This window comes from Oncorhynchus masou, unplaced genomic scaffold, assembly GCF_036934945.1.
Source record: "Oncorhynchus masou masou isolate Uvic2021 unplaced genomic scaffold, UVic_Omas_1.1 unplaced_scaffold_6287, whole genome shotgun sequence".
Classification (NCBI taxonomy): domain Eukaryota; kingdom Metazoa; phylum Chordata; class Actinopteri; order Salmoniformes; family Salmonidae; genus Oncorhynchus; species Oncorhynchus masou.
In genome coordinates this window covers 1-14371 of record NW_027012717.1, presented here as the reverse complement: position 1 = coordinate 14371, position 14371 = coordinate 1, and the positions used below count along the sequence as shown (strand labels likewise).

At 47.7% G+C, this 14371-nt stretch overlaps 2 protein-coding genes and 1 long non-coding RNA gene across 3 annotated transcripts; all 3 read right to left on the bottom strand.

Annotated features, from left to right (window-relative positions):
• Positions 1 to 595: 595 nt before the first annotated feature.
• LOC135536536 (unconventional myosin-Va-like) lies at positions 596 to 5270 on the bottom strand. The gene is made up of 3 exons (XM_064962840.1): positions 4177 to 5270; positions 3726 to 3836; positions 596 to 820 (listed from the first exon to the last, which is right to left on the bottom strand). The coding sequence occupies exons 1-3, from the start codon at positions 4201 to 4203 to the stop codon at positions 599 to 601; spliced, it is 360 nt and encodes a 119-aa protein (XP_064818912.1). The 5' UTR covers positions 4204 to 5270; the 3' UTR covers positions 596 to 598.
• Positions 5271 to 7577: 2307 nt separating this feature from the next.
• LOC135536535 (uncharacterized) lies at positions 7578 to 8445 on the bottom strand. The gene is made up of 3 exons (XR_010455006.1): positions 8402 to 8445; positions 8068 to 8148; positions 7578 to 7659 (listed from the first exon to the last, which is right to left on the bottom strand). It is a non-coding gene; the product is annotated as an uncharacterized LOC135536535 (long non-coding RNA).
• Positions 8446 to 8450: 5 nt separating this feature from the next.
• On the bottom strand, positions 8451 to 14365 carry LOC135536534 (unconventional myosin-Va-like). Its single transcript, XM_064962839.1, has 5 exons — positions 13882 to 14365; positions 13323 to 13473; positions 12495 to 12596; positions 11809 to 11904; positions 8451 to 8551 (listed from the first exon to the last, which is right to left on the bottom strand). Exons 1-5 carry the CDS (start codon positions 14068 to 14070, stop codon positions 8451 to 8453), a joined length of 639 nt encoding a protein of 212 aa, XP_064818911.1. The 5' UTR covers positions 14071 to 14365.
• Positions 14366 to 14371: the final 6 nt, after the last annotated feature.

Genomic DNA, 14371 nt, shown 5'->3' with positions numbered 1-14371 from the left:
GAGTTTGCTGCACTGAAAGTAAAGGGGCTGAATAATTTTGCACGCCCAATTTTTCCGTTTTTGATTTGTTAAAAAGTTTGAAATATCCAATAAATGTCGTTCCACTTCATGATTGTGTCCCACTTGTTGTTGATTCTTCACAAAAAATACAGTTTTATATCTTTATGTTTGAAGCCTGAAATGTGGCAAAAGGTCGCAAAGTTCAAGGGGGCCGAATACTTCTCACAAGGCACTGTAAATGGACTTGGGAATGTTTCTATACCGCAGTAGGTGTAGATGGACTTGGGAGTGTTTCTATACCGCAGTAGGTGTAGATGGACTTGGGAGTGTTTCTATACCGCAGTAGGTGTAGATGGACTTGGGAGTGTTTCTATACCGCAGTAGGTGTAGATGGACTTGGGAGTGTTTCTATACCGCAGTAGGTGGAGATGGACTTGGGAGTGTTTCTATACCGCAGTAGGTGGAGATGGACTTGGGAGTGTTTCTATACCGCAGTAGGTGTAGATGGACTTGGGAGTGTTTCTATACCGCAGTAGGTGTAGATGGACTTGGGAGTGTTTCTATACCGCAGTAGGTGTAGATGGACTTGGGAGTGTTTCTATACCGCAGTAGGTGTAGATGGACTTGGGAGTGTGAGTGTTTCTTTACCGCAGTAGGTGTAGATGATCTTGGACTCCACGAAGCGCACTTTGAGGTTGTGTAGAACTGCTGGTTCGTGGAGGTAGCTGAGAGCTGTCAGGTCATTCTCCCCCACCAGGATATCAGGGTTTCGGAGGTGAGGGAGCTGAGGACTGGATGTGTCCAGGGAGTACAGCATCTCCTACAGGGGGAATAACAGTGTGATGTTGGTGATTCAAAGCCTCTTGTGGCCAGTTTCCAGGACACAGAGTATAGTAAACCTAGTCCTGGTCTAGAAAGCTACTAAAACTACCTACAAAACTCAATAGAGAATCTCAACGTTGAAAGTATGCTGTATGATTTACATGTCCTAGCTCCGGCCGTACATGTCCTAGCCCGGCCGTACATGTCCCAGTAAATGAGTGAAAGTAATGAGCTAGAGATAAATGAAATATGATCCCCATAAATACTGTTTTACATTTCAGTCATTTCGCAGACGCCAGAGAGGAGAAATCAGGGTTTTAGTGCCTTGCTCAAAAGGCACAGAGACAGATGTTTCCCCTCGTCATCTCGGAGATTCGAACCAGAATCCATTTGGTTACTAGCACAGCACTCTTAAACACTAGGCTACCCGCTGCAAATGTATGCTGTTGTAACGGATGTGAAATGGCTAGCTAGTTAGCGGCGGTGCGCGCTAAATAGCGTTTCAATCTGTGACGTCACTTGCTCTGAGACCTTGAAGTAGTAGTTCCCCTTGCTCTGCAAGGGCCGAGGCTTTTGTGGAGCGATGGGTAACGATGCTTCGTGGGTGACTGTTGTTGATGTGTGCAGAGGGTCCCTGGTTCGTGCCCCGGGTATGGGCGAGGGGACAGTCTAAATTTATACTGTTACACTGTCATTCAAACTGAAATTGCCCATACAGTACAGTTCATTGTGGTCTATAGTTATAAACAGAGCTCTCCAACAGGCCCATACAGTACAGTGCAGAGTATTGTGGTCTATAGTTATAAACAGGGCTCTCCAACAGGCCCATACAGTACAGAGTATTGTGGTCTATAGTTATAAACAGGGCTCTCCAACAGGCCCATACAGTACAGTTCATTGTGGTCTATAGTTAGAAACAGGGCTCTCCAACAGGCCCATACAGTGCAGAGTATTGTGGTCTATAGTTATAAACAGGGCTCTCCAACAGGCCAATCCATCGTCAAAACAATTCTGAAAGTACATGCAATTTTCACGTGTTCCATCGCAAACTGTCATAAACAAATCTCACAAGTATCAGTCACCACAAGCGCCATTACCCCACCCCTGGTTAGCCACTAATGGCTTAAAAAGCCAAACCTAACACAATATCGGCCAGTCAATTTTCCAGCAATATTGCCCATCTTGTGGGTCGACAACTACTTTTCACAAAACCTTCTCAATTAAAACGTTAAATAGGTTAACCTGGCGGAAGTATATCAATTGTTATCTATTATTTGTAAACTTTGCCATGAAATGAGCCGCAGTAGCACAGAAACCATCGCTCGACCGGCACATTATGCCTGGCATAAGCGACACGATTTCACCGTCCCTGACGAATTTTCATGATCAGGGTGAAATCCTATGAACTTGGGCTAAGATCAGTACGTCGGGACTCGCGTAGTTTGAGCGGGTCAAGGACGCACTGATGAAGACTGTTCGGCTCTCCAGACCAGGATGTCCCGATAACTTTCTGACTTTGGCGGTGCGCCTTGTAGTAAGACCTAGGACGCGACAGCCAATGAGGACTCTACATGTTAGACCTCCAAAAAAATCATGGCGAACAGGGAAGCAACAACACCACGCAGGTTGTCCCTAGTTACCGCAGCCACAAAGTCAACACTGACCATTTATTTATTTTACCTTTATTTAACTAGGCAAGTCAGTTAAGAACAAATTATTTTTTCAATAACGGACTAGAAACAGTGGGTTTAACTGCCTGTTCAGGGGCAGAACGACAGATTTGTACCTTGTCAGCTCGGGGATTTGAATTTGCATATGACCATATCATACAAATTCATCATATTTCGTTTGTTGGTACTAATTTAAGGTTAGGCTTAAATTTAGCAGTGTGGTTTGGTTAAAAATCAGATATTAATAAGATAATTTGAAGAAATAGGCGGGGCTTAAGCAATATAATTATGACAGATTGGTGGAGCTGTGGAGAAAACGCGGCATCCTTTTTAAAAATTAAAAAAGTTTTTACGGCCAATTCCCTCTACATTAGCAGTCCATATTGTCCACGTCTGTGGGTCCATATTCTGCGCCGCAGTCTCTTTTTTAAACGCTTCTGCGCATAATAATGTGCATACTAATAAATCATCTCACCGACAAGAAACACGTTTGCTTATCGGATTTTTCCCTGATGACAACCGAAAAACCGCAGGGCAGGATCCAGCTCGGGAACGTGAGCAGCCACGTCCTGGGGTTGTGGATGACGGAATTAAACATTTGGTACAAGGAAATCTGAGCGCGTCTGAGTTGTTAATATCTTTGAAGTGTTGTGTTTGCTCAGCATTAGATGACACATGCCTCACTCTAGATGCGCAATTAAAGGGGAACTTAATAACACATTTGGATTTTGTGTTTCTTCCAGACCAGTTATTTGAACAATTTAAATTTTGAGAGTTAAAAACAAATCTTGAGCCAGGAGTTTTTAAAATCATAGATTTTAAGAGTTGTTTATTTAAGCAATAAAGGAGCCGGAGATGTGGTATATGGCCAATATACCAAGGCTAAGGGCTATTCTTAGACACAATGCAACACGGAGTGCCTGGACACAGCCCTTAGCCGTATATTGGCCATATGCCTAAACCCCCAAGCCTTATTGCTATTAAACTGGTTACCAACGTCATTAGAGCCGTAAAACTAAATGTTTTGGCATACCCCTAGTATACTATCTGATATCATGGCTTTCAGCCAATCAGAATTCAGGGCTCAAACCACCCTGTTTATAATAATCATTATTTTACCAGGTGTATTGACAGAAAACACTCTTGTACACCAATAACTTTATTTTTATTACAGTATCTCATGCTAGAAAAGATTGGAGACCCCCTGGTTCATAGTCTGTCTTCAGTACTTACAGTGCCATCCTCAAGCTGCAGTTGTAAAGTATCATCTCCAGGTTTGAAGTCTCTCAGGATCTCTGCTGACTTCCAGACATGCTCTTCATCCGGTATCCACACTCTGTTGTACTGAATGAGCCAATTAATTATAGCCTACTTTCTCAAGATGGAGATGAGTGAATGGTAGATAAACATGACAGTACAGAAACGTGTACAGATACGTTACTTTATTATTGAAGTCTATGTAATTAGTAGTAACACAGCAATTTGATAATGGACTACAAGGAAAGTTGGAAACGTATTTGCATAATCATTTCCCAAACTGTAATCAGGTGGACAGTGTGCACCATATGTTAGTCATTAAACACATGTCAACAGGTGTTAAAACTAACCGATTGAGATTCCGTATTAAGATTGAATGAGTTTTAAAACAAACCATGTATCACTTTCTTTGTCATTATTTTCTCACCTTCGTATAAAGTTCCGACAAAGCCATGATAGTAAAGTTTTAGCAATCCGTGAGTTTAACCAACAACATCCATACCGTCAGTGGCGAGAAAAAGTCGACAACTTCCCCAAGCGTTTTGTCTTTACCTGTGCAGTGGACTTCGCCTTCCTCGTCCCGCCCATCAGTCTTGTGACAGCAGCTTGACATTAGGGGTGTGTTCATTTGAACAAAGACAACAATAGAAACAGGATACACACCTCAGCGGGTTATTCGTTGTGCGGGTGATTCTATAGTGATTCCATTGGCATGCGCCTTGCGTTCACTCAAGGAATGGAACTAGACACAGTAGCAAACGTAGCCTATAGATTTCTCTCAGCCTTTTCCCACCACGTAGCATTATATGGAAGCTACACATATTTTTCATGTAAATAAATACATTTCTCAGTTCATTCTATAAATCACCTATTCAAACCCCACTCAGATTTTTAATTTATTTTTTAATTTATTATTTCAAATACCTCACCATCTTTTATGTACTGCTGACCCACAATATGAAGCCTTTTAGGTGCATAGTAACAAACAAACGCTGACATCCTGGTGCCGACAAAGCAAACAAACCACCATCTCGTGGAATTATTCACAAGGCATTCTTTCAGCCATAGAACAATATTAAAAAGTTGTGCGGGTGATTCTATAGTGATTCCATTGGTATGCGCCTTGCGTTTACTCAAGGAACGGAACGGGACACAGTAGCAAACGTAGCCTATAGATTTATCTCAGCCTTTTCCCAGCAATATTAAAACTACTGTAAAGCATTTGAGGAGATATTCAGGTTTATACTTTTAGGGAAACCTGATGGTCATTTAATCTCTATGGGAAGCAATGGGCACACAGAGGGCGTGAGTCAACAGCAAGGCTCTTTGGTTGCGGTGTCCAGCACACAGTGTACAATAGGAGTGGTGCTCATGATATTCATATTTACTGTGATATATGGGAAGGCAACAAGCACTACATTACAAAGGTAGTAAGCACTAGCCACTACATTACATAGGTCAGCATAAGCCAACTAACGTTGGCTCCCAAATATATGGTACAAACCTTGTAGAAATACATTTACTTTGGTGAATAAAACCAGTAGTCCTGCCCCCTTCATCCCAGCTCTTCGTGCCATTGCCCTCATCCACCTACACTGAACACAAATATAAACGCATTATGTAAAGTGTTGGTCCCATGTTTCATGAGCTGAAATAAAAGATCCCAGAAACGTTCTATTCGCACAAAAAATAAAAGCTTGTTTCGCTTCAAATTTTGCGCACAAATTTATTTACATTCCTGTTTGTGAGCATTTTAACGTTGCTGATATAATCCATTCACCTGAAAGATGTGGCATATTAAGAAGCGGATTAAACAACATGATCATTACACAGGTGCACCTTTGTGCTGGGGACACAAAACGGCCACTAAAATGTGCAGTTTTGTCAGACAACACAATGCCACAGATGTCTCATGTTGAGATAGCGTGCAATTGGCATGTTGACTGCAGGAATGTCCACCACAGAGCTGTTGCCAGAGATTTGAATGTTCATTTCTCTACCATAAGCCACCTCCATATGTTTAGAGAATTTGGCAGTACATCCAACTGGCCTCACAACTGTATATGGTGTTGTGTGGGTGAGCGGTTTTCTGATGTCAACGTTGTAAACACAGTGCCCCATGGTGGCGTGGTTATGGTATGGTGAGGCATAAGCGACAGACAACGAACAAAATTGCATTCTATCGATGACAATTTGAATGCAGAGACACCATGACGAGATCCTGAAGCCTATTGTCATGCCATTCATCTGCAGCCATCACCTCATGTTTCAGCATGATAATGCATGGCCCCATGTCGAAAGGATCTGGAAACAATTCCTGGAAGGTGAAAAGGTCCCAGTTCTTCCATGGCCTGCACTCTCACCAGACATGTCACCAATTGAGCATGTTTGGGATGCTCTGGATCGACTTGTACAAATGCGTGTGCCAGTTCCCACCAATATCCAGCAACTTCACACAGCCATTGAAGAGGAGTGGGACGACATTCCACAGGCCACAATCAACAGCCTGATCAACTCTATGTGAAGGAGATGTGTCGCGCTGCATGAGGCAAATGGTGGTCACACCAGATACTGACTGGTTTTCTGATCCACACTCCTAAAGTTTTATTAAGGTATCTGAACAACATATGCATATCTGTATTCCCAGTCATGTGAAATCCATAGATTTGGACCTAATGAATGTATTTAAATTGACTGATTTCCTCATGCGAACTGTAACTCAGTAAAATCTTTGAAATTGTTGCATGTTGCGTTTATATTTTTGTTCAGTGTAGTTGTGTGTTCAGTATTATTATTTCTTAATGTGTAAAACATAAAGCAGTGCATTTCCCTGTTCGTACGTTAACAAGTAAACAGTGGCCTGATTCTTTTCAGCAGCGACATTTTTTCTGTTTTAAAAACACATTTCCTACAATTCTACACATTTTGCCATGGGGAAAGAGAACAACCTTTACAGCTTTAAAGCTATTTTTTTTTTCCTGCAATTCCACACATGTTGTCATGAGGCTGAGAGAATTCTGAGTTTTAAAAAAACGAATTTGCTGGAATTATAAACATTTTGTTGCCATGGCATATGCCTTGTTCTTATGCCATGTGAGTAACTCAAACATTTATAACAAAATCAATGGGAGGGTCACATGACATGATATTTTGGGGAATTTTAGATTCTCTGACTGTATCTAGTTCTCATCTTGATTGCTAGTTCTCGAGGATGATCGTATTTAAAAAAATATATATATATCGCGTCATTATCTTTCTACATACTTTATATCTTGTTTAAGTTTACGCTGACAAAATGTTTTGCCATCCTGGAAAACGATTCCACGATTTGACAGTGGCGAACATATAGAGGAAACAGAGTATACCGTAACTATTGCTAAAAGATGTATTATGTATTATAATATAATTTATCTCTTGCCAAATACATCATATCATTACAAAGGGTCTCCAAATGTTCCTTGTTTCTAATTGTATGTGGTCAGGACATTATAAAAAACGGACTGACGTTTTCCAAGGCATTTGTAAAACATGAATGGTCAGGCATCTTTGGTGAATCATGTGGTTCCCTCAGGCACCATTGGGGAGAATTCCTGGGCGCCGTTCAAATTTCTTCCTCCCTTCCTTCCTTTGAAGTCATCAAACCTGTCCAATCCAACTATGTGTAAATCAGAGATGACTTCAAGGAGGAAGGATCGAAGGAATGACGGAAGGATACATTTTTATTATTATTATTATTTTTAAAGCTAGAGGGGGGGGGGTCAGTTAGACCATGTGAGGAATCCTAGATTCAGACTGCTAGGATCTGAATGGTCTCCAAAGCCAGAGGGGGGGTGAAGGGAAATGTCACAGAGAATATCTTCTTGGTGTCCATAAGTAGCAGCGGTGACTCAACACGGCCTTTCAACAGGGCCTGGAGGTGACAGAGAGAAGAGAGAGGGAGAGAGAGGGACAGAGGAGAAAGAGAAAGAGTAGAGAGTAGAGAGTAGAGAGTAGAGAGTTAGAGAAAGAGAAAGAGAAAGAGAAGTTAGAGAAGGAGAGAGGGAGAGAGAGAAGGAGAAGAGAGGGGAGGAGGAGAGGAGAGAGAGAGGGGAGAGAGAGAGGGAGAGAGAGGGACAGAGGAGAAAGAGAGGGAGAGAGAGGGACAGAGGAGAAAGAGAGAGAGTAGAGAGAAGAAAGAGAGAGAGAGTAGAGAGAGAGTAGAGAGAAAGAGAGAGTAGAGAGAGACAGAGAGACAGAGAGAGAACAACTTAATGACGTAGGGACAATATATATAAAAAAAGAGATGCAGAGAGCAAAGTACACACAGACAAGCTCTTACCTGTATGGTTCTAATGAAGGATATTGAAACCCGTTCCTCAAATTCAATCACTGGGGTGTACAGGGTTAGCACTTTCACAATCTGATGAGGGAAACAAACAGAAATGAACTAAATCATGAGAAATGATCAATAGACGAGATCACATGGCACAAAATTATTTATTTTTTTAAAGGAAGAAATATTGCCAGTTACTACTACTACTCTGTATACTGTAGCCTGATCTCAGATCTGTTTAAAGCTGTATAGCCAAATCCAGTCTGATTTTCGGAAATCCCAGTACAAACAGATCTGGAACCAGGCTATGTATACTCGAATGGCACCTAGATGACTGTACCTGTAGAGTGGTGAGGGCAGAGCACATGGTGCAGAGAGCCTGGGGCGTCTTAGTCTTCTTCTTGACCTGTAACCTGAGCGGCCTGGATCAGCGGCTCCAGCATCTCTTTAGCTCCACAGTCTGGCAGCCCCTTCTCCTCCAGCTCTCCAGCTGCCACACATTATACCTAGAGAGACACCCCCCACCCAGTTAGCTCCACAGTCCTGACAGCCCCCCCCCCACCCAGTTATCTCCACAGTCTGACAGCCCCCCCCACCCAGTTAGCTCCACATTCTGACAGTCCCCCCACCCAGTTAGCACCACAGTCTGACAGCCCCCCCACCCAGTTAGCTCCACAGTCTGACAGCCCCCACCCAGTTAGCTCCACAGTCTGACAGCCCCCCCCACCCAGTTAGCTCCACAGTCTGACAGCCCCCCACCCAGTTAGCTCCAGTCGGCAGCCCCCCCACCCAGTTAGCTCCCCCCCCCCCCACCCAGTTAGCTCCACAGTCTGACAGCCCCCCCCCAGTTAGCTCCAGTCCCCCCCCCCCACCCAGTTAGCTCAGTCTGACAGTCCCCGTCCCCCCACCCAGACTCCACAGTCCCCCCCCCCAGTTAGCTCCACAGTCTGACCCCCCACCCCACCCAGTTAGCTCCACAGTCACGGCAGCCCCCCACCCCCACCCAGTTAGCTCCAGTCTGACAGCCCCCCCACCCAGTTAGCTCCACAGTCTGACAGTCCCCCCACCCAGTTAGCTCCAGTCTGACGGCCCCCCCACCCAGTTAGCTCCACAGTCTGACAGTCCCACCCACACAGTTAGCTCCACAGTCTGACAGTCCCCCCACCCAGTTAGCTCCACAGTCTGACAGCCCCCCCACCCCCACCCAGTTAGCTCCACAGTCTGACAGCCCCCCACCCAGTTGGCTCCAGTCTGACAGCCCCCCCACCCCAGTTAGCTCCACATTCTGACAGTCCCCCCCACACAGTTAGCTCCACAGTCTGACCCCCCCACCCAGTTAGCTCCACAGTCTGACAGCCCCCCCCCAGTTAGCTCCAGTCTGACAGCCCCCAGTTAGCTCCAGTCTGACAGCCCCCCCACCCAGTTAGCTCCACAGTCTGACAGCCCCCCCCACCCAGTTAGCTCCAGTCACAGCCCCCCCACAGTTAGCTCCAGTCTGAGCCCCCCACCCAGTTAGCTCCACAGTCTGACAGCCCCCCCACCCAGTTAGCTCCACAGTCCCCCCACCCAGTTAGTCTCCCCCCCCCCACCAGTTAGCTCCAGTCTGACCCCCCCACCCAGTTGGCTCCACAGTCTGACAGCCCCACCCAGTTGGCTCCAGTCTGACAGCCCCCCCACCCAGTTAGCTCCAGTCTGACCCCCCCCACCCAGTTAGCTCCACAGTCTGACAGCCCCCACACAGTTAGCTCCACATTCAGTCCCCCCACCCAGTTAGCCCACAGTCCCAGCCCCCCCCCCCCCACCCAGTTAGCTCCACAGTCTGACAGCCCCCCCCACCCAGTTAGCTCCAGTCTGACAGCCCCCACCCAGTTAGCTCAGTCACAGCCCCCCCCCCAGTTAGCTCCAGTCTGACAGCCCCCCCCACCCAGTTAGCTCCAGTCTGACAGCCCCCACCTAGTTAGCTCCACAGTCTGACAGCCCCCCCCCACCCAGTTAGCTCCAGTCTGACAGCCCCCCACCCAGTTAGCTCCAGTCTGACAGCCCCCCCCCCAGTTAGCTCAGTCCCCGACAGCCCCCCCCCACCCAGTTAGCTCCAGTCTGACAGCCCCCCCCCACCCAGTTAGCTCCAGTCTAGAAGCCCCCCACCCAGTTAGCTCCAGTCAGCCCCCACCCAGTCTCCAGTCTGACAGCCCCCCCCCACCCAGTTAGCTCCACAGTCTTAGCTCCACAGTCTGACCCCCCCCCCCCACACAGTTAGCTCCACATTCTGTCCCCACCCAGTTAGCTCCACAGTCTGACAGTCCCCCCCCCACTCCACCACCCCCCCCCACCCAGTTAGCTCCACATTCTGACAGCCCCCCACCCAGTTAGCTCCACAGTCTGACAGCCCCCCACCCAGTTAGCTCCACATTCTGACAGCCCCCCCACCCAGTTAGCTCCACATTCTGACAGTCCCCCCACCCAGTTAGCTCCACAGTCTGACAGCCCCCCCCCCACCCAGTTAGCTCCAGTCTGACAGCCCCCCCAGTTAGCTCCAGTCTTGAGTCCCCCACCCAGTTAGCTCCACAGTCTGACAGCCCCCCACCCAGTTAGCTCCAGTCTCCCCCCCACCCAGTTAGCTCCAGTCCAGCCCCCCACCCCCCACCCAGTTAGCTCCACAGTCTGACAGCCCCCCCCCCCACACAGTTAGCTCCACATTCTGACCCCCACCCAGTTAGCTCCACAGTCCACCAGTTAGCTCCACAGTCTGACAGCCCCCCCCACCCAGTTAGCTCCACAGTCTGACAGCCCCCCCCAGTTAGCTCCACAGTCTGACAGCCCCCACCCAGTTAGCTCCACAGTCTGACAGCCCCCCCCCCACCCAGTTAGCTCCACAGTCTGACAGCCCCCCCACCCAGTTAGCTCCAGTCTGACAGCCCCCACCCAGTTAGCTCCAGTCTGACAGCCCCCCACCCAGTTAGCTCCACAGTCTGACAGCCCCCCCACCCAGTTAGCTCCACACCCCCCACCCAGTTAGCTCCACAGTCTTGACAGTCCAGTTAGCTCCAGTCTGACAGCCCCCACCCAGTTAGCTCCACAGTCTGACAGCCCCCCCACCCAGTTAGCTCCACAGTCTGACAGCCCCCCCCACCAGTTAGCCCACAGTCCTGAGAGCCCCCCCACCCAGTTAGCTCCACAGTCTGACAGCCCCCCCCCACCAGTTAGCTCCACAGTCTGACAGCCCCCCACCCAGTTAGCTCCACAGTCTGACAGCCCCCCCCAGCCCAGTTATCCCTAGAGACACCCCCCCCCCCACCCAGTTATCTCCACAGTCTGACACCCAGTTAGCTCCCCCCCACCCAGTTAGCTCCCACAGTCTGACAGCCCCCCACCCCAGTTGGCTCCACAGTCTGACAGCCCCCCCCCCAGTTAGCTCCACAGTCTGACAGCCCTCTCCTCCAGCTGTCACTTGTTGTGCCTAGAGAGAAACCAATCAATCCCAATGTACGGTGTTTATAAAAGACCTTTTTACAGTTATCAAAAACCCCAGTACAGTACAGAGGATAGACAGCCACTTTGTGACAAACAGATTCATGTTTCAAAATACACCATGTCAGAACAAACAGTCAGTCCTCTAACAAGTAAATCTTATTTTACATTTTTAAACAGTGTACAACGAAGTGTTTTCCCAGGTATCATTCTTGAGGCCTATACCCTTTAGCTTCTATAGAAATATTTTTGGGTGAAAACATGTAAAAAGGACTGTACCTGATCTGCAGTCCTTTACTCCAGGAGCACATGTCCTTCTCAGCAGCAGGTTGTTGAGAGTGACAGAACAGATGATGTAAACTGCTGCCTCACCCCCTGGGAGATAAAATATAGCATACAGCATATCAACTAGAACTGCTGCCTCCCCCCTGGGAGATAACATATCAACTAGAACTGCTGCCTCACCCCCTGGGAGATAACATATCAACTAGAACTGCTGCCTCACCCCCTGGGAGATAAAATAAAGCATATCAACTAGAACTGCTGCCTCCTCCCCTGGGGAGATAACATATCAACAAGAACTCCGGCCTCCCCCTTGAGATAACATATCAACTAGAACTGTTGCCTCCCTGGGGAGATAACATATCAACTAGAACTCCGGCCTCTCCCCCTGGAGATAACATATCAACTAGAACTCCGGCCCCCTGGGAGATAACATATCAACTCGAACTGCTGCCTCCCCCTTTGAGATAACATATCAACTAGAACTGAAGCTTCCTCCCCACTGGGAGATAACATATCAACTAGAAAGAACAGAGGTTCAACAACCATGCATGGAACACCACATCTAGATTTGTCTCAAGAGTTTACTCAACACACACACCTGCTTGATGAGCTCGGGGTCGACGCCATGCTGAATCATGAGTAGCGTGGAAGAGACTGAGTTGCTGTAGGATGCTGTCCACGGTGTAAACAGCCTCTCCGGGGCAACTGGACGTCCTCTTCCGTAGGCCCGTGGGTTAGACCCCAGAACTCCCTGAAGTTCTCATGCTCCAGCATACCCGGAACTGGGATATTGTTGGACAATAAAATGTCACTTGTTGGTTAAGTTGTTTTGTTGTCGCCATTTGACTGTGGAGTAGTGCTCCATTTGGACTGTGTCAGAAGTGTCACTGCTGTACTTGTTTATCCTTGGCACTCACTAGCATTGCTAACCCTCGCTTAGGCATTGCTTAAACCTCTCGCTAGCATTGCCAACCTCGCTAGCATTGCTAACCCTCGCATTACAACCCGCCAGGGCACGCCACCCTCGCTAGCATTGCCCACCCCTGCCAGCATTGCCCACCCCGCTAGCATGCCACCCTCGCTAGCATTGCCAACCCTCGCTAGCATTGCTCAACCCTCGCTAGCATTGCCCACCTCGCTAGCATTGCCCACCCTCGCTAGCATTGCCCACCCTCGCTAGCATTGCCCACCTCTCGCTAGCATTGCCCACCCGCTAGCATTGCCCACCCTCACTAGCATTGCCCACCTCACTAGCATTGCCCACCCTCACTAGCATTGCCCACCCTCACTAGCATTGCCCACCCTCACTAGCATTGCCCACCCTCACTAGCATTGCCCACCCTCACTAGCATTGCCCACCCTCACTAGCATTGCTCATTTGAAGGTTTTACTTGCATATTATCATGATCATCATACTCTGATCATATTATGTGGTTAATTTGCTTACTTTAGTTGAATAGACTGAATGTAAGTGGCTCTGCATAAGAGCGTCTGCAATGTCTCCTCACCTATCATGGGCTGCAGGGCCTCCTCCATGCATCTGACCAGCTGCTGGTAGTTCTGAATGGCCAGATCGCTGAGGACCTGACGGTACTCTGACAGGTCAAAGTTACACAAGCAGTGCTCATTCTGCCGCGGGGTGTTGTTCTTTACAAACGCCTACAGGACAGGAGACGGTTAGAAACAGGAGGTCAAACCGCAGCTACAGATAAGGTTGTAAAAAACAGTCAACACAAGGGGTTTGTGTGTCCCATCCTAATCTCAGAACCTAGCACTACTCTCTCGCTCTGTGCGTGTGTGTGTGTGTGTGTGTGTGTGTGTGTGTGTGTGTGTGTGTGTGTGTGTGTGTGTGTGTGTGTGTGTATAGAAGATGGGCATCTGTGAAACTCATTCCACAACTTGAAGGTGTCTCCATTTTGTGCTACGGAGTAGTTAGGACGCATCAGGAGGTAGAGGGTGTGGAGTTGGAGCCAACTCAGGAAGAAGCTGTGCTTGGTAACTGTGGATTAAGCAGTTGAAGATCAGTCGAGCAATAACTGTCATGAGATGATCCCTCTCCAGCCCTACCTCCTCTCCACTGTACTGCTTCAGGCAGTGTAGGAACTGGCAGGTGTTGGCCAGCCAGAAAGACACGGTCTCAAAGTCATCTCCTCGCCTCTGGTGGGGGGAAAAACAACAACAACAACAAAAAGCAGATTGCAAAAGTAACTCATGGGGCGGGACTTTACAATGGGTCAACTGAACTTGACTTGGCATCCTCAGTATGGCATGTTCAGGCTCACATTTAATTAGAAGTTTTCTTGTCACATCGACTGGATAGGTGCAGTGTAATGTGTTGTTTTACAGGGCAGTCATAGCAGTACAGTGCCCCTGTTGCAAATTAGGGTTAAGTGCTTTGCTCAAGGGCACATGGACAGATTTTCACCTTGACGGCTCGGGTATTCGAACCAGGGACCTTTCGGTTACTGGTCAAACGCTCTAAACGCTAGGCTACCTGCCGCACTCATAATCACACTGAAATCCATAAGCATACAATAGCATAGGCCTATCAAAATCC

What these genes read in the sequence shown, in the direction of transcription:
- LOC135536536 (XM_064962840.1), bottom strand. Translation starts at nt 4,203, where the DNA reads ATGGCTTTGTCGGAACTTTATACGAAG. An exon ending in TGTCGGAACTTTATACGAAG is followed by an intron (nt 3,837 to 4,176) that starts GTGAGAAAATAA and finishes TGGCTCATTCAG; the next exon opens with TACAACAGAGTGTGGATACC. An exon ending in TGCAGCTTGAGGATGGCACT is followed by an intron (nt 821 to 3,725) that starts GTAAGTACTGAA and finishes TTCCCCCTGTAG; the next exon opens with GAGATGCTGTACTCCCTGGA.
- LOC135536534 (XM_064962839.1), bottom strand. Translation starts at nt 14,070, where the DNA reads ATGCCAAGTCAAGTTCAGTTGACCCATTGTAAAGTCCCGCCCCATGAG. An exon ending in CCGGAGAGGCTGTTTACACC is followed by an intron (nt 11,905 to 12,494) that starts GTGGACAGCATC and finishes TTTATCTCCCAG; the next exon opens with GGGGTGAGGCAGCAGTTTAC. An exon ending in AGTAAAGGACTGCAGATCAG is followed by an intron (nt 8,552 to 11,808) that starts GTACAGTCCTTT and finishes AATGTGTGGCAG; the next exon opens with CTGGAGAGCTGGAGGAGAAG.